This window comes from Vipera ursinii (assembly GCF_947247035.1).
Source record: "Vipera ursinii genome assembly, chromosome: 7".
NCBI lineage: Eukaryota > Metazoa > Chordata > Lepidosauria > Squamata > Viperidae > Vipera > Vipera ursinii.
In genome coordinates this window covers 49,811,192-49,834,502 of record NC_139521.1, presented here as the reverse complement: position 1 = coordinate 49,834,502, position 23,311 = coordinate 49,811,192, and the positions used below count along the sequence as shown (strand labels likewise).

The window sequence follows — 23,311 nt, the reverse complement described above, 5'->3', positions numbered from 1 at the left end:
CAATAGCACAGTCTAAGAAAAAATCAGTCCAGGTCATACAGGTCATAAGCTGACTTTGTAATAATGCCGCTTGGGGGGGGGGCGAAAGCCCTAATAAGCAGGCATATACATAGAATGAAGGCTATTGCTAAGCACATTGATTTGTGCTTAGATTGTAAGCCGCCCTGAGTCTTCGGAGAAGGGTGGGATATAAATGGGATTAAAATAATAATAAAAAAATACACGAGTAAAGAGATGATAGCAAATAACAATAGTCCAAGGATTATCCAATACAGAGTCTTCTTACCAGTCCGTAAGTCAAAACACAGTTCTTCAGGTTTAGCAAACAGTAGCAAACCCACAAACCACAATAATCAGCAAGTAACAGCAAACGTAACAGAGAGAATAACAGAGAGAAAGAAGCTATGTCTCTAGCTCCCTCTTATGGCCGTTGGAAAAACAGCGTTGGCCAATCACACATTTTAAGTGATACAATACAGTTTCTATTAGAACAATACAATCATAGTTTATATATATTGCCAACCCAGCCAGTTAGGCCATAGTCATCTACCTAACACTTTCAATTCTTAGTTTGCTTAGGCTCTAAGGAGCCTCTTTTTTTGTTTTCAGTTCCTGTCCCTGAATGTCCGGGGCCTGGGGAGAATAACGTTCAGCAGGTTTGCAACAGTTTTGAAGAGTCCAGGGTTTGCTAGTCAGCTCCCCAAAGCTTTATCTATAAGGGTCTTTGTTGCAAAGAACTTGACATACAAAATCATACACATATGAGGATAACAGGAATGTAACTGAGTAATGTCAGGGGTAGTATTGACATTTTTTTGTGCCATGTACTGGATATTTCCTGAATGAGATTGTAGAGAAAAATAGATTGTATCAGTTGCTTTAAGATTTGTATATTTCCAATTTGGCATCTACATGTTTATTGCTGCTACAACAAAGGAACACTGAAACATGTAAACTAAGAATCTCTTCTAAAAAATCTATCATATTTAAGATGTTCCTCCAGAGAAGATGCCAAAGAAACCCTTGTTTTCTATAATTGCATAAAATCCTTCACAGATTTGACCATTTCAGCAAAATTGTGCCTTGATCAAAAACTGATACTGTATCAGGAAAAGAATCTTGTATGACTTTTTGATGATATGCATATCAGCTTGAAAAAATAATTACAAAGCAGCTAAGAAAACCAATAATTGTGCAGAAATCATATTTCTCAATAAAAGATGAACAGTAATAAGACACAAGTCAGTTTTACCTACATGGAAAAAGTGACAGTAGGTTAATTGGATGAAACAAGTTCAGGACAGAAATGTGAATATTATTTTAGGCAAACTTCAGATTGAATTGGAGTAATGCTGTTCTACTTATATAGAAATTGTGAATTTACTTGGTTTCCTGCCTAGATTGGACTAAGCCTACAGAAATTAGAATTCTCCTGGGTATGGATGTTGTTGCTCTTGTGAGAGGCTAGTCAGCAAATTCTTCAAATTTCAATCCCTCAGAGCTGAAAGAATAGGAAGAACCAGAAGATAAAGCAGATGGATGGGATAATTCTAAAACTACATGTACTATTTTAAGTTTAAAATAAGCACCTGATGAAGACTTTTCAAATATATTTACCATTTTTTTCTTGCACTTTTAATTACAGTCTATCTCTGTTTGAAAATGTTTTTAATATTCTGTGGTTAAGATTTGTGGTTTCTCTTTGAAGTATGACCAACTAAAATGCCAAAGAATGTGTAAACTTTCAAGTTCTAAGGCAGAATATTTTTTGAAAAGAAAAAATAGGGAAGGATAAAATTTAGGCTTTATATAAAATAGTTTCTTTCTGTATTTGGCATTATGGCAAGCCAATGAAAAGCCAGTACCATTTTTTGCCATTGTATTATTTTAATGAAACATAAAAATTATGATCATTTGCCAGTAAAATCAATCTATATTTGCCTTTTACTTTTAAAGAATGTGATTATGATATGCTGTTCTGTTAATTCAAATATCAGTAAAATAATTTTAGATGATATACATGTATATTGTTTTTGAAACTGAAGACCAAAAAGTTGACATAGAACGCAATGAAACAAACTAAGCCAGACAGGCTTACTTATGCCCCTGGGGTCTTACAGTCTTACAAAGGCTGGAAGTGGCACACAAATAATTTAGCTAAAGTAGAGATCCTTCCCCCTACAATGCCACATTTTTGGTCCCCAAAGTTTGCCCACAGTGAATAAAGCCAAAAACTTGAATCCGTTTATTGAGGTCAGGAAATGGATACCGTTTATCCTTGAAAGCTTTTTCCAAAAAGTTTGGCCACACTAATTTTCAGATTGCAACTTTTAACCTCTCAAAGAAATTTGTTGTATTTTTACTTACTTTATACAAGTATCTATCTATCCATCTATCTGTCTGTCTGTCTATCTATCTTGCCTCCCATGTCAGCAAAGGTGACTTTATAATCACCCTCTTCCAACAGACCTCAAGTCAGCAAGGAGAAGTTGTGCATGTCTGACTTAAATTTAGAAACGCAAATGCTAAGTGTATGGGAGTATAATAAAATCTGCAAAGGTGAATTAAAATTGAAAATAATGTCTCTGAAATAAATATTAGCAAACATTTGGCAGAAGAGATATTAATTTTTTGTCACATTTTTTTCCTAGAAAGAGTTCTGGCTTTACACCAGCAGATACAGTGGCTATTATTTTCTGTTCCACACACAAATCTCTAACCTTAGGTAAGTCTTTATTAAATACTAAATATTAAATTCAACAATTCAGTCTGACTACATTGCTCCTACATGGAATTTGTTATAAAAGTGCTTATGTATGCTACTATTATTGACTCAGAAATTTGGCAAGATATAAAAGTTTATATAAAAGTGTAGCACTATTAGTATAATTTCTGCAATGTGCAAATGTAAGTTTTCTAAGAGGAAGACAATGTGGCTTTCTCCTTTGGGAGTTTAGAACAGCAAATGTTTTACCGTGCTATTAATCTGTAGCTTCTTTTGAAAAAGCTATTTGTTTTTTCCTTGCTTCTCATGTTCTATATCTGTAATCTAATATTGATAGTTTGATTTGTTTCAAATTATTTGAGAAATTTCAACAATTAAATAGCAAAAATATTATAGCTTAAAAGTATCTGCTATATAAATAAAATCATTTGGTAGAACTGTTTTATTAAAACAAATGGTATTTGTCTTAAGAAATTTCAGAACTATGCATTTATTAAATTACAAATTAGTATTCTGAGAATATTGACCTAGTCATTCAGAATTCACTTCTTGAGATAAGGTTAGTTAAGATACAATTGCAATTTGATAGGGAGGCAGTGCTATATGTTCCATTTAAGTCTTGTAATTTATGGTTATTAAAAAGGAACAATAGACATTTTAATTTAAAATTCACATATATTTATTACATCTATTTGCTTCTCACATCCATATATTGTAACCTGTCCCGTTTATGTCCTTTCCAAGACTGCTGGTTACACCTTCAAGATCATCTTGATGGTTCAGAACCACCCCGCCTTACTTGCTCTTTCCAAGGCCTTTGGTCGCACCCTTTATACTAGTACATTCTACCTCATGTTCTTATCATGTATGCCCGTTCTACCCCTGGTTGCCTTTTTTATAGGTACCTTTTACCTGACACCCATATATGCCCATTACCGTCATCCCTCTCTGGGGAAGACCATTAGTCCAGGTGGAGTTATATTCTTGGCCTAGCATATTCAATATATGGATATTTGCATGAGGAAACAATAGTTATGACATAATTGAATCTCTGTCTGTCTGCCTGCCTTCCTGCCTGCCTGCTTGCCTGCCTGCCTGCTTGCCTGCCTGCCTGCCTATCTATCTATTTATCTATCTATCTATCTATCTATCTATCTATCTATCTATCTATCTATCTATCATCTATCTATCTATCTATCTATCTATCTATCTTTCTTTCTATCTATCTATCTATCTATCTATCTATCTATCTATCTATCTATCTATCTATCTATCTATCTATCTATCTATCTATCATCTATCCTACCTATATAGCTTTAGGCTCAATAACAGAGAAAGGAATTGCAAACACCATTCATTGATAAGATTGGTGACTTAAGGCATTTTTATTTTCTTTCCTGTTCATCAATTTTATATTTTATATTTTATATAGAAAGATTAGGAGAAATTCATTAAAATTATGAATGCATTAAAACAACAAAATCAGCTCCAATATTTGAAGGTTGGATTTTATTATGAATCTGAAAAGATTTAACTATTATGAGTCATTGAATTACAATACTTTGAACTAAATTTTTCTGTAAGTAAAAGAGTTATTTTTGATCAGACTTCCCTGTACACCATAGTCATCAAACTATAGGGTGGATTATGAAAGCAGAGGTAAGTTGTTTGCTTTCAAATGTGGATGCCAATAATGATGGGGTGTATTTTCTAAGATTTCATATCATGGTAAATACATGCTGCCTTCTTCTCTCTTTCCCAAAAATCTGGTCCTAAATAAAACACAATGTTACCAGGCAGGAAAACCATTTTTTGGTGATGCTTGATATTATAATAAAGTTTTCGTGTGGAGCCAATTTTTTTTTTTTTGAATAATAGAAGTACTTCTGTGATCTGATCGAAAAATTTCCTCCCAGTGAAATTAGGACTTTTGATGCTGACTTCCTTTTGATGAGATACTCCATTATAATTTAGCTAAGCATGTTTGGGGAGATGCAAGCAAGATCCCATTTAATACCTATGTCTGAATATTTAAGGTCCTCTGTGAACTTCAGGACTTTCTTTTAAGTTCTCCGTGAAGAGGTTTTTTATCTGCCTTCAAAACTCTACCTCCACTAAGCAAACAAGAGCACTTAGGGGCTTCCTGCCACAAAAGCTCTTTCACTTAGAGTTTAAACTGATTTTTAACATTCTGGCATGTGAAGCCTCCGCAGGGTGCCGTGTTTCAGTGCCCTGGGGATTGTAGCACAGCACCAGCAAAGGAGGAGGAAAAATGACAGCTTTGAAGCTTTAGAAGTGGTAATAAGAGAAGCATAAGAAGGCTTTTGTAAGGCAGTTCTCTTTCCCTGTATTAAAACCAATGAATTCCCATATGCAAAATGCTCAAGAGGCCATCTGCCACTTCTTCTGCTTGGATCCATGGAAAAGTTCTTGCTTCATACAGAGGCAAGCACTGTGGATTTGTAGGGAGAGGCAATATTTTATTTGTACTTTATAGCTATGTGAGCTCAGGACACAAAGGATTGAATGTGCTGGAATCAAGAACTGTTTCTACCCTTCTCCTTTTTCATACTTAAGCTTTTCAGAAGTTCTTACCATTGTTCAGCCTTCTTCAACTTGCTGCCTACCATACCACGGTATAAAGTTTTGGGACTTCAGTTCCCAGAGTTCCCATACAACTCTGGAATTGAATTCTGAAACTGTCTGGAAAGCATCAAGCTCACAGGAAACTAGTATATTTGCTCTATTAATTCCATTTTGATTGATACCATTAATAGAAATAGTCTTATGGGTTTTTATGAAGTTGCCTAACTACTGCCTATGATATCATTTTTATTTGTTATTTAATTTTATTAGATGATTAGAGATATAAACCCTAATAAGTGAAGATAAATGCTGTACCTCTCCTGACATCCCACCAGGCTTATTTATTCTCATTTTGCTTTGCTTTCCCCTTTTTGTAACATACATGCACCTTACATGCAATACATGAAATACAGGCATTTGATTCATGGCTTTTATTAGTGTATTTGCCATTGATTGATTGGTTCTTGATATTAGAACTTCTTCTATTGATTGATTGCAGATGAAGTGACTATTTGACCTTTAATTATAAGCTTGGCGATTGGGAATGACATTGAGCTATGGTTTCACATAATCTGTCTGGAAAGTCCAACATGATGTTATTCCCTAGAGTTCATTCTGAAGAAGAAAGGAAGCCTAGAAGAATTGCCACAAAAATCAGGTCGGCTCTTCTAAAATAATACTGGAGCATTTGTTAGCTGCACTTGAGCAGTCCCCTCCCTTCGGATGAGTTAGCAACATGCATTATGGAGGACACAATAGTAATAGCATCTGGTGGACTTTGTCTGGGTTGGAAAACTAAATGGAATTGGGACTGGCTATTATTTAAATAGAAGAGTGTAAGCTAAATTGAGAAGTCAAAGCAGCATCCTGGATTAAGATAATTAGGCTTGTTGCTTAAGAATACAATTTGAACATGAAATTATCAAGTCAAGCTCAACTTAAAGGAGGCTTTTTATTACAGAGAAGAAATAGTGCCTGCTACAAGTTGTCAGTTCACAAATAATATAGGAAATTCACCAGACACTAAGTAAAGTTTAGCCCTGTGCTTTTAAAAAAAAGTCTTATCTCCTATTAGTAAACCTGAACATGTATGATCAGAAAAATATTATTAAATGGCATATCAAAGAATCATATACTTGCAGGAAGTTCAGTTTTGGGCCATTGCTGAACACACTGACAAAATTTCAGTTTGACCAGGAGAGTTTCCCCTTATCCTCTGTCCCCTTGTTGCCTTCCTATCTGCTTGGAAGCAGTGCAAAATCTTCAGACTTATTTTGGGATGTGCCAGGCAGGATCAGCACCTCCAGTGGTTTTCATTACCATTGGATTTCTAAGTATACTATTTTATTTATTTTAGTGCACGTTCAGTCTACCACAAAAAAACCCTATCTACTTAAACTATTAAAATGTATAGATTTCAAGTCTGTTCTAAATGTTGATAGCTCTCAGTAATCATGGCATCAATTTGGACATGGAGCAATTTAAAATGTGTGTCATAAATGAATACATGATAAATAGATGTACAAGGAAGTGTTTCCTAGCTTACAATAAGTATTTTCAGTATTTAAATTGTCAGCAAGAACTTTAATAACCTATTACCTTAATCTCTCAAACATTAATTAAGTAATTTAATAATCCGTTGATCAGTATTGTGCACTATGTCCTAATTTAAAAAATAAGTTATACACAGGTTTTTTCCTTTGTGCCATCACTCTTCTGAATACCTAATTCCCATAGTACTGTCTTATGTCTAAGAATATTTACCCATGTAGTATGGCTGTATTATTATTATTATTATCTTTTCTACTACATCTCTTATCTGTATCATTGTTAGGATTATGTTACTTTGTTCTCTTTGTATGTACACTGAGAGTTTATGCACTGGAAACAAATTCCTTGTGTGTCCTATCACATTTGGCCAATAAACTATTCTATTCTATTCTATTCTATTCTGTTCTATTCTGTTCTGTTCTGTTCTGTTCTATTCTATTCTATTCTATTCTATTCTATTCTATTCCCTTTTCCTTTTCCTTTTCCTTTTCCTTTTCCTTTTCCTTGATGAATATGTCAGCTCTTTTAAAAAAAACTAAAAGTGATACAAAAATAATTTGTCTCCTAATTTTTCAAATATGAATTTGGTCTCTTTCTCTTCTATGTTGTTCAATAGCTATGCTAACTACATTTTGGAGTGCAAATTTGTACTACAATCCTCCCTTTCCTTGTTCTTTCCCTAAAGAAGAAAAGCTACACTCATTTCAGATATATATTTATATGAAGACCTAAAATGTGATATTTCCAAATTAAACCTTTTTATTGAGGCAGGAGTAATAAGGCATTTTCTAGAATTTTTGCTTTATCATCTGCTGGTAGCAAATTTTGAATTAATAGTTAGAAAACCTGCCTGCAGTAGTACTAAAATGTGCATCAGAAGACAGCAATTGTTTACTATGTTGAGCCAGAGTCTCACCCAAGAGATCACATTCATTTGAAGTTTACATTTCTCCATTTCAGTCTGCAAAAAAGGGATCAATAAATATCCATTGTCATTTCAGAGTTGCAGCTGTCCAATTATTTATTTGGTAACATTTCTTTCTAAATGTGTACTTAATTGGATCAGACAGTAAAAACCACATTGCAGATTTCCAGTGACAGCAAGTTCATAGTTCTTTATAAACATATATCTTTAAAAATAATAATGACACAGGAGATCTTTTTGTCATCTTTCCTGTAGAAAACAAAGTTGATTTATCATTTTTTAAAATGCCTTATATATAATAGTTTGTTGGCAGGTCTCCCATAGAGAAATCTCATTTTATTTGTGAGTTGAAATTCTTTTATCTTAAGTTTTTTCAGACTATAGTCATCCGTGCACTGCCTTAATAGCATCATATCTACTAACTGCCCAAATAGAATTATAGGGCTATCCCATTTTTGCCTAGCTGAAACAAAGACAATCCCATTTCTTTTCAGTGAGCATAACTCTGTGGAATTTGAAGCAATCTCTTTTTGGTCATTTTGAGCTAAAATCAGTGTGCTAATGTGCTTCAGAAGATTAACCATATAACATTCCTAGTACTTTTACAAAGGACGAGGAATAGATTTAAGAAGTAAGTAAAAAAAAAGGGATCCATTTATAGACTGTTGGAGGAAGCATCAAGGAACTACAGCATTTAGGGCAGCATAGTTTTTAGGCTTTTAAAGCATCTAGAATTAATGTAGCCTCCAGCTCCATGTAGCCATTTTTTCAGATCAAGATGCACATCCTCATTAAAGATCATCCCACTTCATTCAGATCGATATGAACATTCCAGATGTACAGTAAAGATATACATTTTTACCCAGGTATTTTGTATACCCAAACCATACCCATATGCTTTGTTCCTTTTTTTAAAAGTGTATTCAGTGTGACAATACATGGTGACCCCAGTATTAAGCTTAACACAGAAAACTTTATTATATAACAATGTATTATTCAGTTGCTTATTAATGGCACATTCAACTTTAGATGTAAACTTTAAACCACCTTATGCTTATCAGCATTTAACATTTTAGGAACCATAGTTATTATTGACATAAACTTCTTTCTTTCTTATCTTTATGTAAACATCAGATAATGCTGATCTCCTGTCAACACTGTATAAAAACTGCTGTACCTAAATAATACAATGTATTACTTAGTTTTATAACAGCATAGTAAAACAATCTAAAGAAGGGGAAAAGTGCTAAAATAGGATCATAGAGTCTTCCCCAGCTGGGTAATGTTTAGGCTGCCACTCCCAGATTAAGCATAGTCAGCCATACTGATTGGTGGGTGATTCTGAGAATGGTAATCCCAAGACAACAAAAGCTCTTGAGTTGGGAAAAGTTCCACAATATTATAAACTGATAAAATGTCCTTTGAGTTGAGTTCAACCTCTGGTGATATCATTGACATCATACAATTTTCCTGACAACAGTAAGAAAGGATATTTCTCAACTTTCTCATCTTATCTATAATTCTGGTATTCCCAGAAAGTCATCTGAATCCAAAGTAAAATGGAGCCTCTTAGCTTCAATATGCTGCCACCGGCTGAATTAAGTACTGAAGTTCCGTCTTGTTTTTCTAAAATGTATTTCTGTATGATTCATGCACTAATTCCTTGCTAACTAAGTACTACTACATTACAGAGACTTGTAATGTTTTTGAATCTAAGACAAATATCTTTAAATGTTGGTTACAAATGTTTCATAACAAATATTTGGAAAGATTATTCAGGTTATTTGTTAAACTTCAGTCCCAGATTATACAAATTCATGGAAAAGAAGCAGAATACATCAAACTCATATTTTACATTATAACTAAAAGAACACTTAAATCTACAGGCAGTGCTTTTTTTTACCAACTGAATGTTAATTCCGTGAAAGCATGAGCACTGTAAACCGCCATCTGCCTGATTAAGTGACTTACTTACTTACTTACTTTATTTATTTATACATATACATATACATATACATATACATATGTTTTAAATGCTTGTTAACTATTTAGATTACCTTGCTAGGCCCCAAACATGGGACAAATCTTTATTTCCTGTTTCAGCCTAACCGAAGGCCATCCACAGGCAGTAGTCACAACAGTGGACGAAATCTCATCCGTCATCCTCAGGCTGGTGGCTTTAGCTTCGTTCTTCTGGGAGAAGTGTGTGGTAGTGGCTGTTTGTTCCTCTTTTTTAAACTGCCAGAGGGGGTGTGTTCTGTGGGTGGAGGTGTGCTCTGATTGGGTGGGGGGGTTAGCTGTGTTCTGATTGGGTGGGGGTGTGTTTTGAATGGGGGCTGTGTTCTGATTGGGTGGGGGTGTGTTTTGAGTGGATGGGCTGGTCTCAGCTGCCAGCTGCCCCATTCAAAACACACCCCCACCCAATCAGAACACAGCTAACCCCCCACCCAATCAGAGCACACCTCCACCCACAGAACACACCCCCTCTGGCAGTTTAAAAAAGAGGAACAAACAGCCACTACCACACACTTCTCCCAGAAGAACGAAGCTGAAGCCACCAGCCTGAGGATGACGGATGAGATTTCGTCAAAACGTTTCTCTTATACCTTCAATTCTACGTGGGGAAAAACCCAAATGACAAAAGATCTACATACAAACACCCGCGAAAACCTCAGAACACACACACACACACACACACACACACACAGATATATATATATATACATACACACACACACACACACACACACATATATATATATGCCACCCATCTCAACAACGCAACTCTTGGCAGCTTAAAGTCATTCAATAAAAATTCGATTTAAAGCATTAAAACAATAAGAACCATAAATTTAAAATTCAATTGACCAAGATGGAGAGGAAGGGAACAAAGTGTCCTTTCAAATCCCCCATTCTTAGGAAAAACAGTGTGGGACAGTGTGCTTTCTCTTTGTTTTTCCCCAGTTATCTGATGGACTTGCAGATAAACAGAAATTCAAAGTTATTGTTGCAGACCTCCACAGAGAAATTTTGAAAATAAGCCCTCCAAAGCTGTGTTTTTTTAAGAGGGCTTGTTGCACCTACTGCTATTAGTTATAAAGCAAAAGGGGAAAACAGATTTCTTTCTGTCTCTTCTTTCAAGATTTATTGTCCATGAGACTGAATCATCTCCTACCCAGAGAAAGACTTTTCTAAAAGAAATAGCTTTAAATCCCAGATTAATGGCTTTGCCTTCATAATATCTTCACCGTGTGGCCTTTCACAGAATTATGCATAATACAGAAATGTGCATTTTGCTTACTGCTGGGCTCTTTCTATTAATATATTGAACTTTCTCTCTTTTTAACGTCTAAAAAATATTTATGTCATTATCACTATGTATGGGGTATTGGTGGATGGTGTCAGCAGGGAAAAAATATAATGTGAAGGCACAAGATGTGGAGTGAATTTCATCATAGAGAAAGTGAATGTTCCAGAAGATGCTTTCATTTTCCTTGTCTCCCTTATTATTTACCATGCGCATGTGTTTATTTTATTCTAAGGAAATCTTTTGCTTTTGTGACAAACGTTACTATTTAGCTTATATTGCTTTCATAATGAAAAGAGAGGATTCAAACAAAAATTGTTTGCATAGGCTTGTCTAGTAGTCTGTGACATAAACAATCTTAGCTGTCTTAGATTTCTCATAAATGCTTATTGCAATCTAGCATTGTTTATACTGAATTGATGAATGGGTTACCTTACACGATCATCCATCATGTGGCTTCAGGCTAATTTCATGCAGCCCTCAACATAATATCGACCTTCCCCCTCCTTCTTCCCCAAAATACAAGATACTAGTGAGAGACTTCTGATGCCCTCTGCTTTCAGTGCAGTTCTGCTACTTGGGGGGAAAAAACGTGACTATCAGAGACAGAAATCAAGGACTGTCCGAGGACACTTACTGGGATGTAGCCTGCTTCAGCTGAGCTCACTAGGCAGCCAGCTACCCCTGAGCAAATGCAGTTCTCTGCAGGTGGAAATGTTGGTCATCTTTACTTAAGGGTACTATCAAATGACAAAAATTCTTTCTAATATGGAGTTATCTGTTAATAGGCTTTGAGACACTCTCAAAAATGTTCTACTGCAGACCAGTATAATGGAAAGAAACTTTTGGAACTATGTTATGTTTCTTCTTAAGATAGCCAAACTAAAGTGAGATTATTCTGATTGTTTCCAAATGCAATCATTTTCAAACTCCCACATAGTTCAGCACCTCCACATATTCATTGATGTCTGTTTCTCATCACTTTAATTCAAGTGTTTGCAGCACATACATATTTTGCTTGAAACTTTTTCAATACAGGTGATAGAACCTGTAACATGATTAATTTGTAACATAGAAAAGGGCCTATAATTCTTCATCTGCTATTCATACCCAGTCAGTATAACAGCAACAAAAGTATTTACTCTGTATCTAGTAGATGTGCTACTATGACCATTACAACAATGGGGAATAAGCCAATTCTTTTCCCCCAAATGAGTAAATGCCACTGACCCTTGTAGTCCTTTCATTGCTTATGCTTCCAGCTCCTTGGACTCTGTAATGATGTCCAAAATAAAGAATATCTATTTCAGAAAAGTGCTCTGTCCCATAAAAATCATGGCAAGTTTTTTTTTACCAAATGTTAAAATAATAGGCAAACATTTCTGTTTCCTTTACTTTTTGTAAATATTTATTTTGTTTCACTGTACCAGTGCTACCTATCCAGAAATACAATGAAGTACTGTATTCATGTATGATGTAGAATGGCACAGCTGATCAAGATACTGCATATTTTTTTGCCTTTTAAATTAGGAATTCGGTTCTCTAGATTGGATGCTAATGCAAGCATATTGTAGTTCCACATTCAGATGAATTGATCACCAAATGGCTGCTTTTCTCTTGCCCTTTGTTGTGTATACAGATGGGTTGAGTAGGTAACCCAGAACCTACTAGCAAATTTAAACCTATCTTTGCATTTGCAGCTGAAATTTCGCCCCCTACCCAGAGATCACACCTCTGAAATTCAGCTGCAAAATGCTGATTTTTGGCATCAATTCTTTGTGTTTGTTTGTGCATCTGACAAAATAAGAACTGAAACAAATGTGTTAAGCCTCTGCTAGGCTTAATGTGTGTATAGCATTAACACCCCCCATGCTCTGTACAGCTTTTGATGCTTTTATACACACACACACACGCACGCACGCACACACGCACACATAGATAGCTGCTTTAAACCATTGAAAGGTTTGCGTACCATAAAGTAGTGCGGTTACAAGCTTTTAGTACTTATTGCCTGACAGTAATATCAAACTGAGAAGTCAAGTCAAATTAGATTGTGTTTTAACTTTTCCTTTGACAGATGTCTTCAGTAGTGTATCCCTCATTACAGCCATATATAAAGTAGACACCTTTCATTGCTACAAGCTTGGGTTAAGGCCTGTTTACATGGTCCAAGGAATTTTGTTTTGTGAAAAGAACATGTAAAAGGTGTTCTTTGGTGGGGTTGTCTTTCTTTTTCTGTTTAGGAGATAAGCCTTTTTATGGGCAAAAAAGTCATATTGTTTTGATATTTTTTTTTACCACAGAAGCTTTTTGTCTTTTGTTAAATAGCCCAATCTGGTGCCATAACTCCAAGGATCCCTAGCCAGACTGCTAATTGGACATGATGGAGTTAACATAGTTGCCATACTGGGAAAACTTCCCCAGTGCATCCATGTTACGAGTAGCTACTTCCTCTAAAGCTTTATCTAGAATATTTAAGTAAAATATATACTGTAAATAAATGAAGGTGATTTGAAGTGTAATTCAGTAATAAAAGGATGAATTTGACATGAGTACTGAAGAACTAGAACACCACCTGTTAGAATAAATAAGAATTGGGCCAAATAATAATTTCTTGAATGTGTATTTTGCATGTTAAATATCCTGTATTTTAGTTGCCACTCTGAAGAAATCAAGGTACATAAAATAAAAATATCAGAATAGATAGTGGATATAGGGAAGTGAGAATGTGAACTTCAGTTCTTCATGTTTCATCTTTGTTATCATGTCTGGGGTAAAAGAAATCCTTGGATCCTTGTTGCTCTTATGTGGATTTCTTGCTTGGGAGATGACAGTTGAAAGCTCTATGGTGCAATGTCAAAATCTGTTGAGTAATTTTAGACAAATGTGTCATGTATAACATGGAAATAGGATGTGCTGTACATTAGGGATTTCCCAAGTGATTGGATCAGGTAGAGTAATGTGCTGAGATGGTGCTCTTTATCTATCCTTGGTTATACTTGTACACAGTGGGGATTTTTTTTGTATAAATTACATTAGTCAGAAAGAAAACCATTTACACTATGTGCCTCCTTACATCTCTCGAACAATGCATGGTATTAAAGAGGCATTTTTATTAATGATTTATAAACATTCTTCAGTATGTCAGTTTTAAAATTCCTGTAAAATTGTAAATGCATGTAGAGTGCCATAAAGTCAAATGCTATCTCCTAATGCCTGCTTGGGTCCTGTCAACCATGGTGACACAGATGCAGCACCTGGAGCATTAACACCTGATTTGTTCATTTCTGTAGCTTAAAGGAGAGCAAGATGGAATTTGCCAATTTGTTTTTACAATTATAGCTTTAAAATGGTGTGAAGTTCAGCATGCTATTTTCATGGATTTTAGTCATTGCAAAAGAAACAGTTGTGAAAAAACTTGAAAACAGATGGCCATATGTGAAATTATATGGTGTATCAGCATAGGAGGCATATACTTATTGATTTTCTACTGGGTTAAACTGAAGTTGTGTGTTCTAAAAAAGAGCATCTTTTTGTGTCAAAGGGTGCAATCGTTTTGAGTCATTTCTTTTTCTAGATTTCTTAAATAGTTTCATTTAGTTATTTAGAGTAGGACATAAGTAGCACTAGGCAAAGACTTGAGTGTTTTGCTTTTTATTTTATAGGGTTTGCCTTGTCTTTAAAATTCTTGTGTTGCTCTGAGCTGGATTTGTGTCTAGTTGTCAAGCAAGAACATCCGATGATAGCAGTTTTACAGCTGCAAAAAATGATATTAAACATAAGAAAACTGAAACCCCAATTCTACAAATTTGAATGTATCCTGACACTAAACATCAATATGACACAAAAACATGGAAGGTAAAATGCAAGAAATCAACCCAACCAAAGCCACAGATTTTTTGCCATTCTAAATACTCCCTAAACTCACTTTCCACTTAACAAAAAGCATGTGCATATGCACCCAAATGCCTAACAAATATACCCAGATCTACAAATCGCAATAGTTTCATTGGCATTTGCAACTTAAAATATTCCTAGTGTCTGCAGTAATTGGGTTGCAGCATTTAGAGTACAGTCCGTGGTAGTAATTCAGCCTGGGTGGATTGAACCCAGAATGGCTTGGCCTGGGGTGAGTCTTTACCTAAGGATTTGTGGAATTTGGCAATAGGGAATGCCAATATTGCTGTCACTAACAATGTGCTTCATGACCAATTTGCTTAATGACAGAAATTCCAGTCCTAGTTGTGGAACATGCAAAACATCCCCCCTTTATGTGTAGCTAAGTCATTTAAACCAAATAAAATTATCATAAGGCTATTTAAACCAAATAAATCACATGAATGGAGCTCAGCAGGAAAACCGCTGCTCTATCACCATCTTATCTCCACCCATCATCCCACCTTATCACATAGCATTAGAACATGTTTAATTTCCCTAAATGGGAATTGTGACATGTGACTCCTGTTTTTTTTTTTTAAAAAATATCACTTTTTCATATTTTCTCATGTACATATAGAATGTTTCCAAGTTCTGTGTTGTCTCAGTCATCACTGCAAGAAAGGAACCTCAGAGATCAGCTCTTTCTAGAAAGGTCTTTACTGCTACCAGGGTAATGAAAGCCTGTCAAAGCAATTTTCCTGCTCAATTAATGCCTGGCTTAATTTAGGGGGAGTTATTCTGAGCCTATTTCTACCCCAGCTCACACCTCTGAGCTGAGGTATCTCTTTGCAACAGTCCTGTTTTTACCTTTGCTTTCCCATAATACAGAGTAACTCTGGATAGCTTACACCAGGCATGTCAAAATTCACGATGTCACGCAACTGTATCGGAACTTTTTCCCCATTGCCAGCAATGGGGTGGGTGCAGTTTTGGCGTTATACATCCAGCCTGTGGTCCGGCAGTTTGACATGGCTGGCTGACACCTAGCATTAAAAGCATCAGATTAAAGACAACTAGCAAGAGTTGGAAAGGACCTTGGAGGTCTTCTAGTCCATTCTGCTGCTGAAGCAGGAAACCCTACACCACTTCAGACAAATAGTTGTCCAACCTCTTCTCAAAAGCCTCCAGTATTGATGCAGCCGACAACTACTGGAGGCAAGTCGTTCCACTGATTAACTGTTCTAACTTAAGCTTTCAGGAATTTCTCTTTAGTTTTAAGTTGATTCTTTCCTGGATGAGTTTCCACCCATTGCTCCATGTCCTGCCTTCAGGTGTTTCGGAGAACAGGTTGATTCCCTCTTCTTTGTGGCAGCCCCTGAGATACTGGAACACTGCTATCATGTCACCCCTAGTCCTTCTCTTCGCTAGACTAGATATATCCAATTCCTGCAAACATTCTTCATATGTTTTAACCTCCTGTCCCCTGATCATCTTTGTTGCTCTTCCCTGCACTCTTTCTAGAGTGCAGAACTAAAAACAGACAAGACCAGAAGAATGCATGGCAGGCACACTGGGAAAGAAAACTCAAAATATATCCCCACCAAAATCTATTGTATGATCATTATATAATCTGTTATATTATTGTATGGTAATAGTATACTGTGACTATAATATACATTGCTATATTTAATTATATGTTGTGTAATAAATAAATAAATAAAATACAAAAATTAATATTTTAATTTATTGCTTAATTTTTTGAGCCTTCTGTTATTATAAATGGGGTTTTTTTTTTGCTTTTTTAAAAATTTTAGCAAAATATTTTAAAAGTTAAATACAGTCCCATGATTCTTAGCTCAGAAAAATCATCAAAAGATTCTTAATTTTAATTATATTTCTGCCCACAGGTATACCAATGCTGAAGATAGTATTTGAAGGCTACAAGCACCTGTCCTTAATTTCAGTCCCATTGCTTATATATCACCCGGCCCAGATCCTCCTTGGCAGCCTTTTGGTACCAACAATAAAATCTTGGATGATTTCTAGACAAAAGGTAAGAAATCATGACCCCATGCCAAGTTCACTACTGGGAATAAACAAGAGAAACAATTATTTTAAATTATGATTTACCACTACGTTGTTAATGCTGGAATAAAATGTCCCAAAAAACAGTGAAATAAGTCTAGGAGTGCAAAACATTCTGGTTTCAAACCATTTTTATCTTAATATGAGTGTTCCAGGACAGAAAGAGGACAAAGATTTTATTCTAGCCTTGGAACACAATTGAGGGTACTCCTGTTGGATGGGCTCAAATGTTCAGAATGGACTATTGTTTTGTGGCTGAGGGCACATTTAAAATATTGCTAGATCAGAGGTCCCCAACCTTTTGGGCACCAGGGACCGGTTCCGTAGAGAGAGGTTTTTCTGTGGACCAGAGAGTGCATTGGTTTTGTGTGCTGCCTGCATCTTGCAGATGGGGCTTTGCTTGTTTGTGTGGCCTGGTTGCTGGCATGCCGCAGCCCGGTACTGATCCACAGACTGGGGGTTGGGACCCCTGTGCAAGATAGTAGAGAAGTGGGTATTAAGAGATCGAATGAGACCACCACGATACTAAGGGAAAGCAACAGTTATTAAAACAGACCATCAGGCAGAAGAGACACTTTAGATTCTGTTCTGCTGGAGAGAAGATGACCAACAGAACTCTTCTAAACTATATTTACAGTAGGATATTCTAGATTGCTCTGAGAAAATATTGACTAACCAGGAAGAAAAAAAAATGTGTGCTAAGCACAGATGCACATTAGCAATCTGACACATTGAAAAAGTAAATAATAGGGTTTCAAAATATATCTATCTATCTATATCTATCTATCTATCTATCTATCTATCTATCTATCTATCATCTAATCTGTTAACCATCTATCTCCCTATGAGAGGGGTTCTTTTCCCTTATTTCTCTGCATAATTTGTAGTAAGCACTACTATATTTGAATGAGTCTGGATTAAAATTTTATACAGATTTTTTTTAAAAAAGTAGCTACAGTAAAGTTTTGATGTGTCTAAAAATGGGGTCCTGCTTTTGAGATAAACATAGCATCATGTTTTGATGCTTATTTCTTTCATTTCATTGTAGTATTCCTCTCAAGCAGAAAGCTATACTCAGTTTTAGTGAAATCCTTAATGAGACCAACATGTGATCTCTTCGTGAAGCAGAATTTAACTGAGCTTCACCAACAAGAGGGTTTTCTACTTGAAAAATGGTGCAGCAGGATGTGCTGTGTATCAAAACAAACATCTTGCTTTCTCAATATGTTATGAAATTTTTGAAATTTCACTTCCCTGATCGAATACACTTAATCCTGTAATCAAATTTGGGAAAGAAAAATCATGCTTTCTGTAAGGTCAGCACACCTTACAGAATGCCTTGTGCTTTAATATCTTGTTGTTCTTCTGAAGGGACAAAATGATTTTTTTTCCTTTAAAAAGTTCCAATAAAAATAGGACCTCGGTCTAAATAAATGTTACCAGCTGTTATTATTTAGATTGTAGTAGAATTAGAATTAGAATAACAGAGATGGACAGGACCTTGTAGGTCATCTATTCCAACCCTCTGCCCTAGTAGATGTCTCATTTCATTTGTTGTTTGTGCAAATCCCTAGATTAAAATGGTAAGATACTTTGCCAAGGAGGGCAGAAAAGCAACAGAATATCAGATATCTCAGCATAATAGGAGAAAAGGAATTGTTGAAGCTAAGTTGCGATACTATGAAGTTGTGATGTGACCTTTGGAACAAAACTAAAAGTTTTGACTTCTAGCAATCTGAGAGATACACAAATTCATGCATGACATTGTTTCAGTAAAAGAAAACTAGTAATACTACAAGGAATTAATTTTGTAATTTGAGGCTAAAGCCCTGCATCTCTTCCCACTGCTAGTGCCTGGGAAATGTTGCAACAATTAACAGTAATTATTTTGAAAATATGTCCTATTGTTTAATTGTGATTTTAAGAAGGCAACAAATTGACCTTTTTTATTTGATGTTTTTCAGGCAATGAAATTAACAAGGCAGCCCAAAGTACCAGTGAAAGTATAATGGAACAGCCCTAATGAATGTATATATGTCCTATTTTGTACATACAGAAAGACAATGCAAAAGATGATCATAGGTGAATGTTGCCTCAGCACTTACTTTATTTTTATACCTACAAATATATTTATAATACCTACTGAAGTGCCTTAAAATACTTTTGACAAAAGCATTGATTCCAAAATCAGATGACTGGTTATTATAAGAGGTTGCACTCAGAATTTGCATTCATTCACTTTTATTTTCCCTTCCTGAGTGAATCATCCTAGCAATGAAACTTTAAAGCTTCCATGATCACATCTCAGTAGCACATCTCAATGCACCAAGTGGTTCCTCTTCTGTAAGCTTTATTGCAGTGAATGAAGACCAAATGGACCTGCTTTGCATGGGTTGTCCAGATTATTCATAAACTTTTCACATGTTTTCCTGGCCACTGCCTTCTTCTACTTCCTTGCAGGAGATGATTCCTGAAGATTTAAGTAAGAAATGAACTTAACTTTTGTTGATTTTGTCACATCCTTACTTTGACATGTCTTTTTCTTCTGAGTTTGTATATGTTCAGCAAGGGGCCAGCCATTGGAGAGAAACCGAGAAGCATAAATTACTTGCATTTGTTGAGACAGTTCCCTCTACCTTCCTTCAAAGTTAATGGCTTCTCAAGATAATTCAGATCCATTTTTATGGTGCTGTGGCATATCTTAAATGAACTGTGGACTTCCTCAAAGACAAGGTTGTAAGGAAACACCAGTGATTTACAAGCCCAGCTGGATGACTGTTTTTATTATCATTGCTATAGTTTACTAAAACAGATTATCCTTTTCCCTTGTGCAGGACACCCCACCCAATAGTGATAAAAAATACCAATATTGCAGCGGTCACTTTATTGCCATTTACAGGCTTTTCAGTGCTATATTGTTCAATATCCCATGAGCAGCATACAAAAATTAATGAGGTTGGAAGACTGCCCCCCTCAAGCTAGCAAAGACACATATATTCCATAGAAATTTAAGCAGCACTGCCATGAATATATCTAGTTAACCTGACAATCAGAGTTTAAAGGTGATTTTTTAAAAAATAATAATAAATCCCTACTTTTTAGGAGGGATGTTGATTAATACATTTGGATAAAAAGAAAGGGAAAAAACAATATATATTTAACAATATAATCAACAGGATACTTAAAGATATTGGCCTTCAGATCTCAAATTTAGAGACAACGTTATTTCCACAGCAGTGTGGGAGTCATGTGAGTCTATAAATAATTTATGGGTTTCCAGTGCTTTCACAACCCTGTTTTTCTTGACATATACGGGGAAGCTTTCTTATCCAAGGGCACATTTATGCATTTTCCTCTGCATAACATTCCGTGAAGGAAAATGCTGGTTTTAAACATTGTTACTTGTGTGCATTATAGTAGAAAAATAAAACAGCCTCTTGGAGAGTAGCATATATCTTATATGTTGTTCTAATTTCAGATTTAAACTGTTGGAAACATGCCTACTACTTCTATCCCAACATGTTGGGATTAATTGTCCTTTCCAAGTAATTTTATCTGATGCCAAACTGAAATGTTTGATGTTAGAAACGATTTGTATCAAATAGCTTGCTCACTAGTGTCCAGTTGGCCATTTTTGAAATAAGCAGTTTGTTCCTGAATGATAAAGATGTATGAATCAGCAAATTCTAAGCATCTATTAACAGCTATTGCATTTGTGAAATTTAACGTCAGCACAAAAGATACTGGTGTCCTGCCCCTCAATCATTTTTATGTACACCATAAATCATAATTCTAAAGTTGTTGTGACATATACATGTCTGTAACCATAACCACAGAATTAGCAAAACCTGTAGAAATGCACAGCAAAGCAATCAAAAGCAAGATTCTCTACTAAGTAGATCAAGATGTAAATTATACATTCCTTCCATTTCCTGTTGGTGGCTTAATATACAATGAAGATATAAAACTTGAAGAGAGAAAAAGTTAGAAAAAGGACACACTGCTCATTTTCCTGTTTATTTTTATAAATCTTTTTCTAAGTTTATATGTTACCAAGTCAACAGCCCTTTTAGTCATGGGCTAAGCAACAGAAATAATGTTTGTTTTAAAAGAGTTTTGCAATTTATTTTGCATGCAAGTTCCAGGGAAATGTAAAGAATTTGCACAAGAATGCATGTTACCTTGTTACAGAGAGTCAATTTAATTGCCCATTACAGATGAAAACATGGTTCTAATTTGCTCTGACTCATTTTCCATTCTTCTGTCTTCCTCTAAGTTGAGCAACATCTTTTGAACAGTCACTACACTGTTACTATTCCAACAGATCTACCTCAAGTTACTGCAATGTCATCAGTTCAAGATTTTGATGAACATGTATCATGGCAGTTTCATATATATTTTACCAAATTCCAAGGAGAGACGTTGGAGATAATGTTGTTTTTGGTTGGAGAAAACTAAATGGCATATTTTTTTATTTACTTAACTGTTGAGTAGATTGTTCTAGAATGATGCATAAAGCAAAACTGAAGTGCATATTTAAATCCGCAGACATAACTTTTTCATATTTAGAATGTTACATTGTGTTTAAAGATGGTTAAGGTCTTTAAAGACTTTAATTATAAAAGGTCTTCTGGATGTTATCTTTGGAAAAAAAAGCATTCTGCAATTGATTTTGTAACAAGGGTCGTTCTCTTTCGATTCCCTCTCTATCAATAAGTTTTCTATTTTTTTAAAGCTTATATACATAATTTTAAATAAAAACTACTCATTAAAATTGTTTCTTGTTTTTTCTTGATGTTAGGGATATTAGTAGATGTAAATAGTAATTTAGTGGTACCTTGGTACTCAACTGCTTCAAAACTCATAGAATTTGGTGCTTGACACATTTTTGACTCAAAAATGTTGTCCCGGTATTCCTCATTTGTTTGGTACTCAATGCACTGCAAAAAGAAGTGGGGGACAGCCGCAGAGAGTGGACAGAAAATCAGCCATGCTTGGAAAATTGCTACAAAAGAATGGGGGACAGCCACAGGGGGCGGACAGGAAATCGGCCATGCTGGAAAGGTCACTGACATAGGAAAAGGGACAAATAGGAAGTCCTTCCCAGCCACAACAAAAGGTCATGTGGTAAGTCACGTAATTTATTTGGAACTCATCCTTTTTAGTACTCGTGTCTCCCAAAACCAATTAAGGATGAGTACTAAGGTACCACTGAATATGATTAAGTAGCTCTTTCCAACTTGCTGGAGTTTTTGTAGCATACAATAGAAATTTCCATCCACTTCTGGAATGTCACACTTTTATCTGTATGTGATATTTCTAGATCTTGGCATAGCAGCAATAATTATATTATTACACACATACATACTAACAATAACTATGCTAATTCTAGATGAATGTAAAAACTAAATTATTGATTAGCATAACCTATATGTTAAAGCGAAGTCACTAGTTCTTTCAGATTTGTTGTAAGTATGTATGATACCTTGAGTAATGATGTTCATCATAGACATCAACATGAGCATTAGTTACCTATCTACCCGGTATGTTTGGAATGAAAGGGATGAGGTAAGCACCATTGATTGATTGATTTTCAGTTTTCAGCCATTTTGTCAGGGTTTATGTATTCTCAACTTCATAATGCTTATTTCAAAAGAAAAAGTAAAGTAAAAGAATCCTTCAGTCATACCATGTTGAATTCCATGCAGTTTTACAATACTGTAATTTGTCAGATTGTTTTGTTTTACTTCCAGTCTAGCCAATAGCCCTGTAATTCGCAACTTAATTATAAAAGCCAGACACTACCAGTTCTTTTGTTCCCCCTGAATAGTAATCTTAAAAGTATAGATGTGAGATTGAAGATTTCCACTCTTCCTAAAGTTGATAAATACAATTGAGTTCTTTCTATTGTTTCTAATTTATGGGATACATTGCTCCAAGATTTAAGTGATAAGTACTTTACTATAAGTGGTCTCTAAAATGGAGATCTTTATAGATGATTCTAACAAGCGCTACCTTGCCAGAAACAAGTGTGTTGGAAAAATCAGAAGGAGAGTGCTCTAGCAATATCAAAGGAAATATAAAACAAATTACTGGTCACAGATATTGATAGTTTCCAAAATTTCATGTGAAAGAAGAGAGAGGTTGATTTGCTGTTGCTTATTAAAAAAGGATGTTTCAGTTTTGTTAACATTTTTATATTATAGTATAATTTGGCTTTAATAGACTAATTTGGGGAGGAGCTCGTTCCTGA

At 35.3% G+C, this 23,311-nt stretch overlaps 1 protein-coding gene across 3 annotated transcripts in view; it reads left to right on the top strand.

The window, feature by feature from the left end:
* The window catches only part of SLC10A7 (solute carrier family 10 member 7), a 153,297-nt gene extending 131,474 nt beyond the window's left edge, over positions 1–21,823 (top strand). Inside the window, exons 10-13 of one of the 3 annotated variants that reach the window (XR_014493062.1) lie at positions 2,652–2,725; positions 16,881–17,026; positions 19,023–19,540; positions 21,383–21,823. Coding sequence is in view for 1 of the 3 variants with exons in the window: in XM_083367790.1 (XP_083223916.1) it covers positions 2,652–2,725; positions 16,881–17,026; positions 19,023–19,067 (265 nt within the window). In the remaining 2 variants the exon portion in view is untranslated. Of the gene's footprint in view, positions 1–609; positions 657–2,651; positions 2,726–16,880; positions 17,027–19,022 lie in introns of those variants that run through there. The other 2 variants (XR_014493063.1, XM_083367790.1) reach the window with 2 other exon arrangements.
* The last annotated feature ends 1,488 nt before the right edge of the window (positions 21,824–23,311 follow it).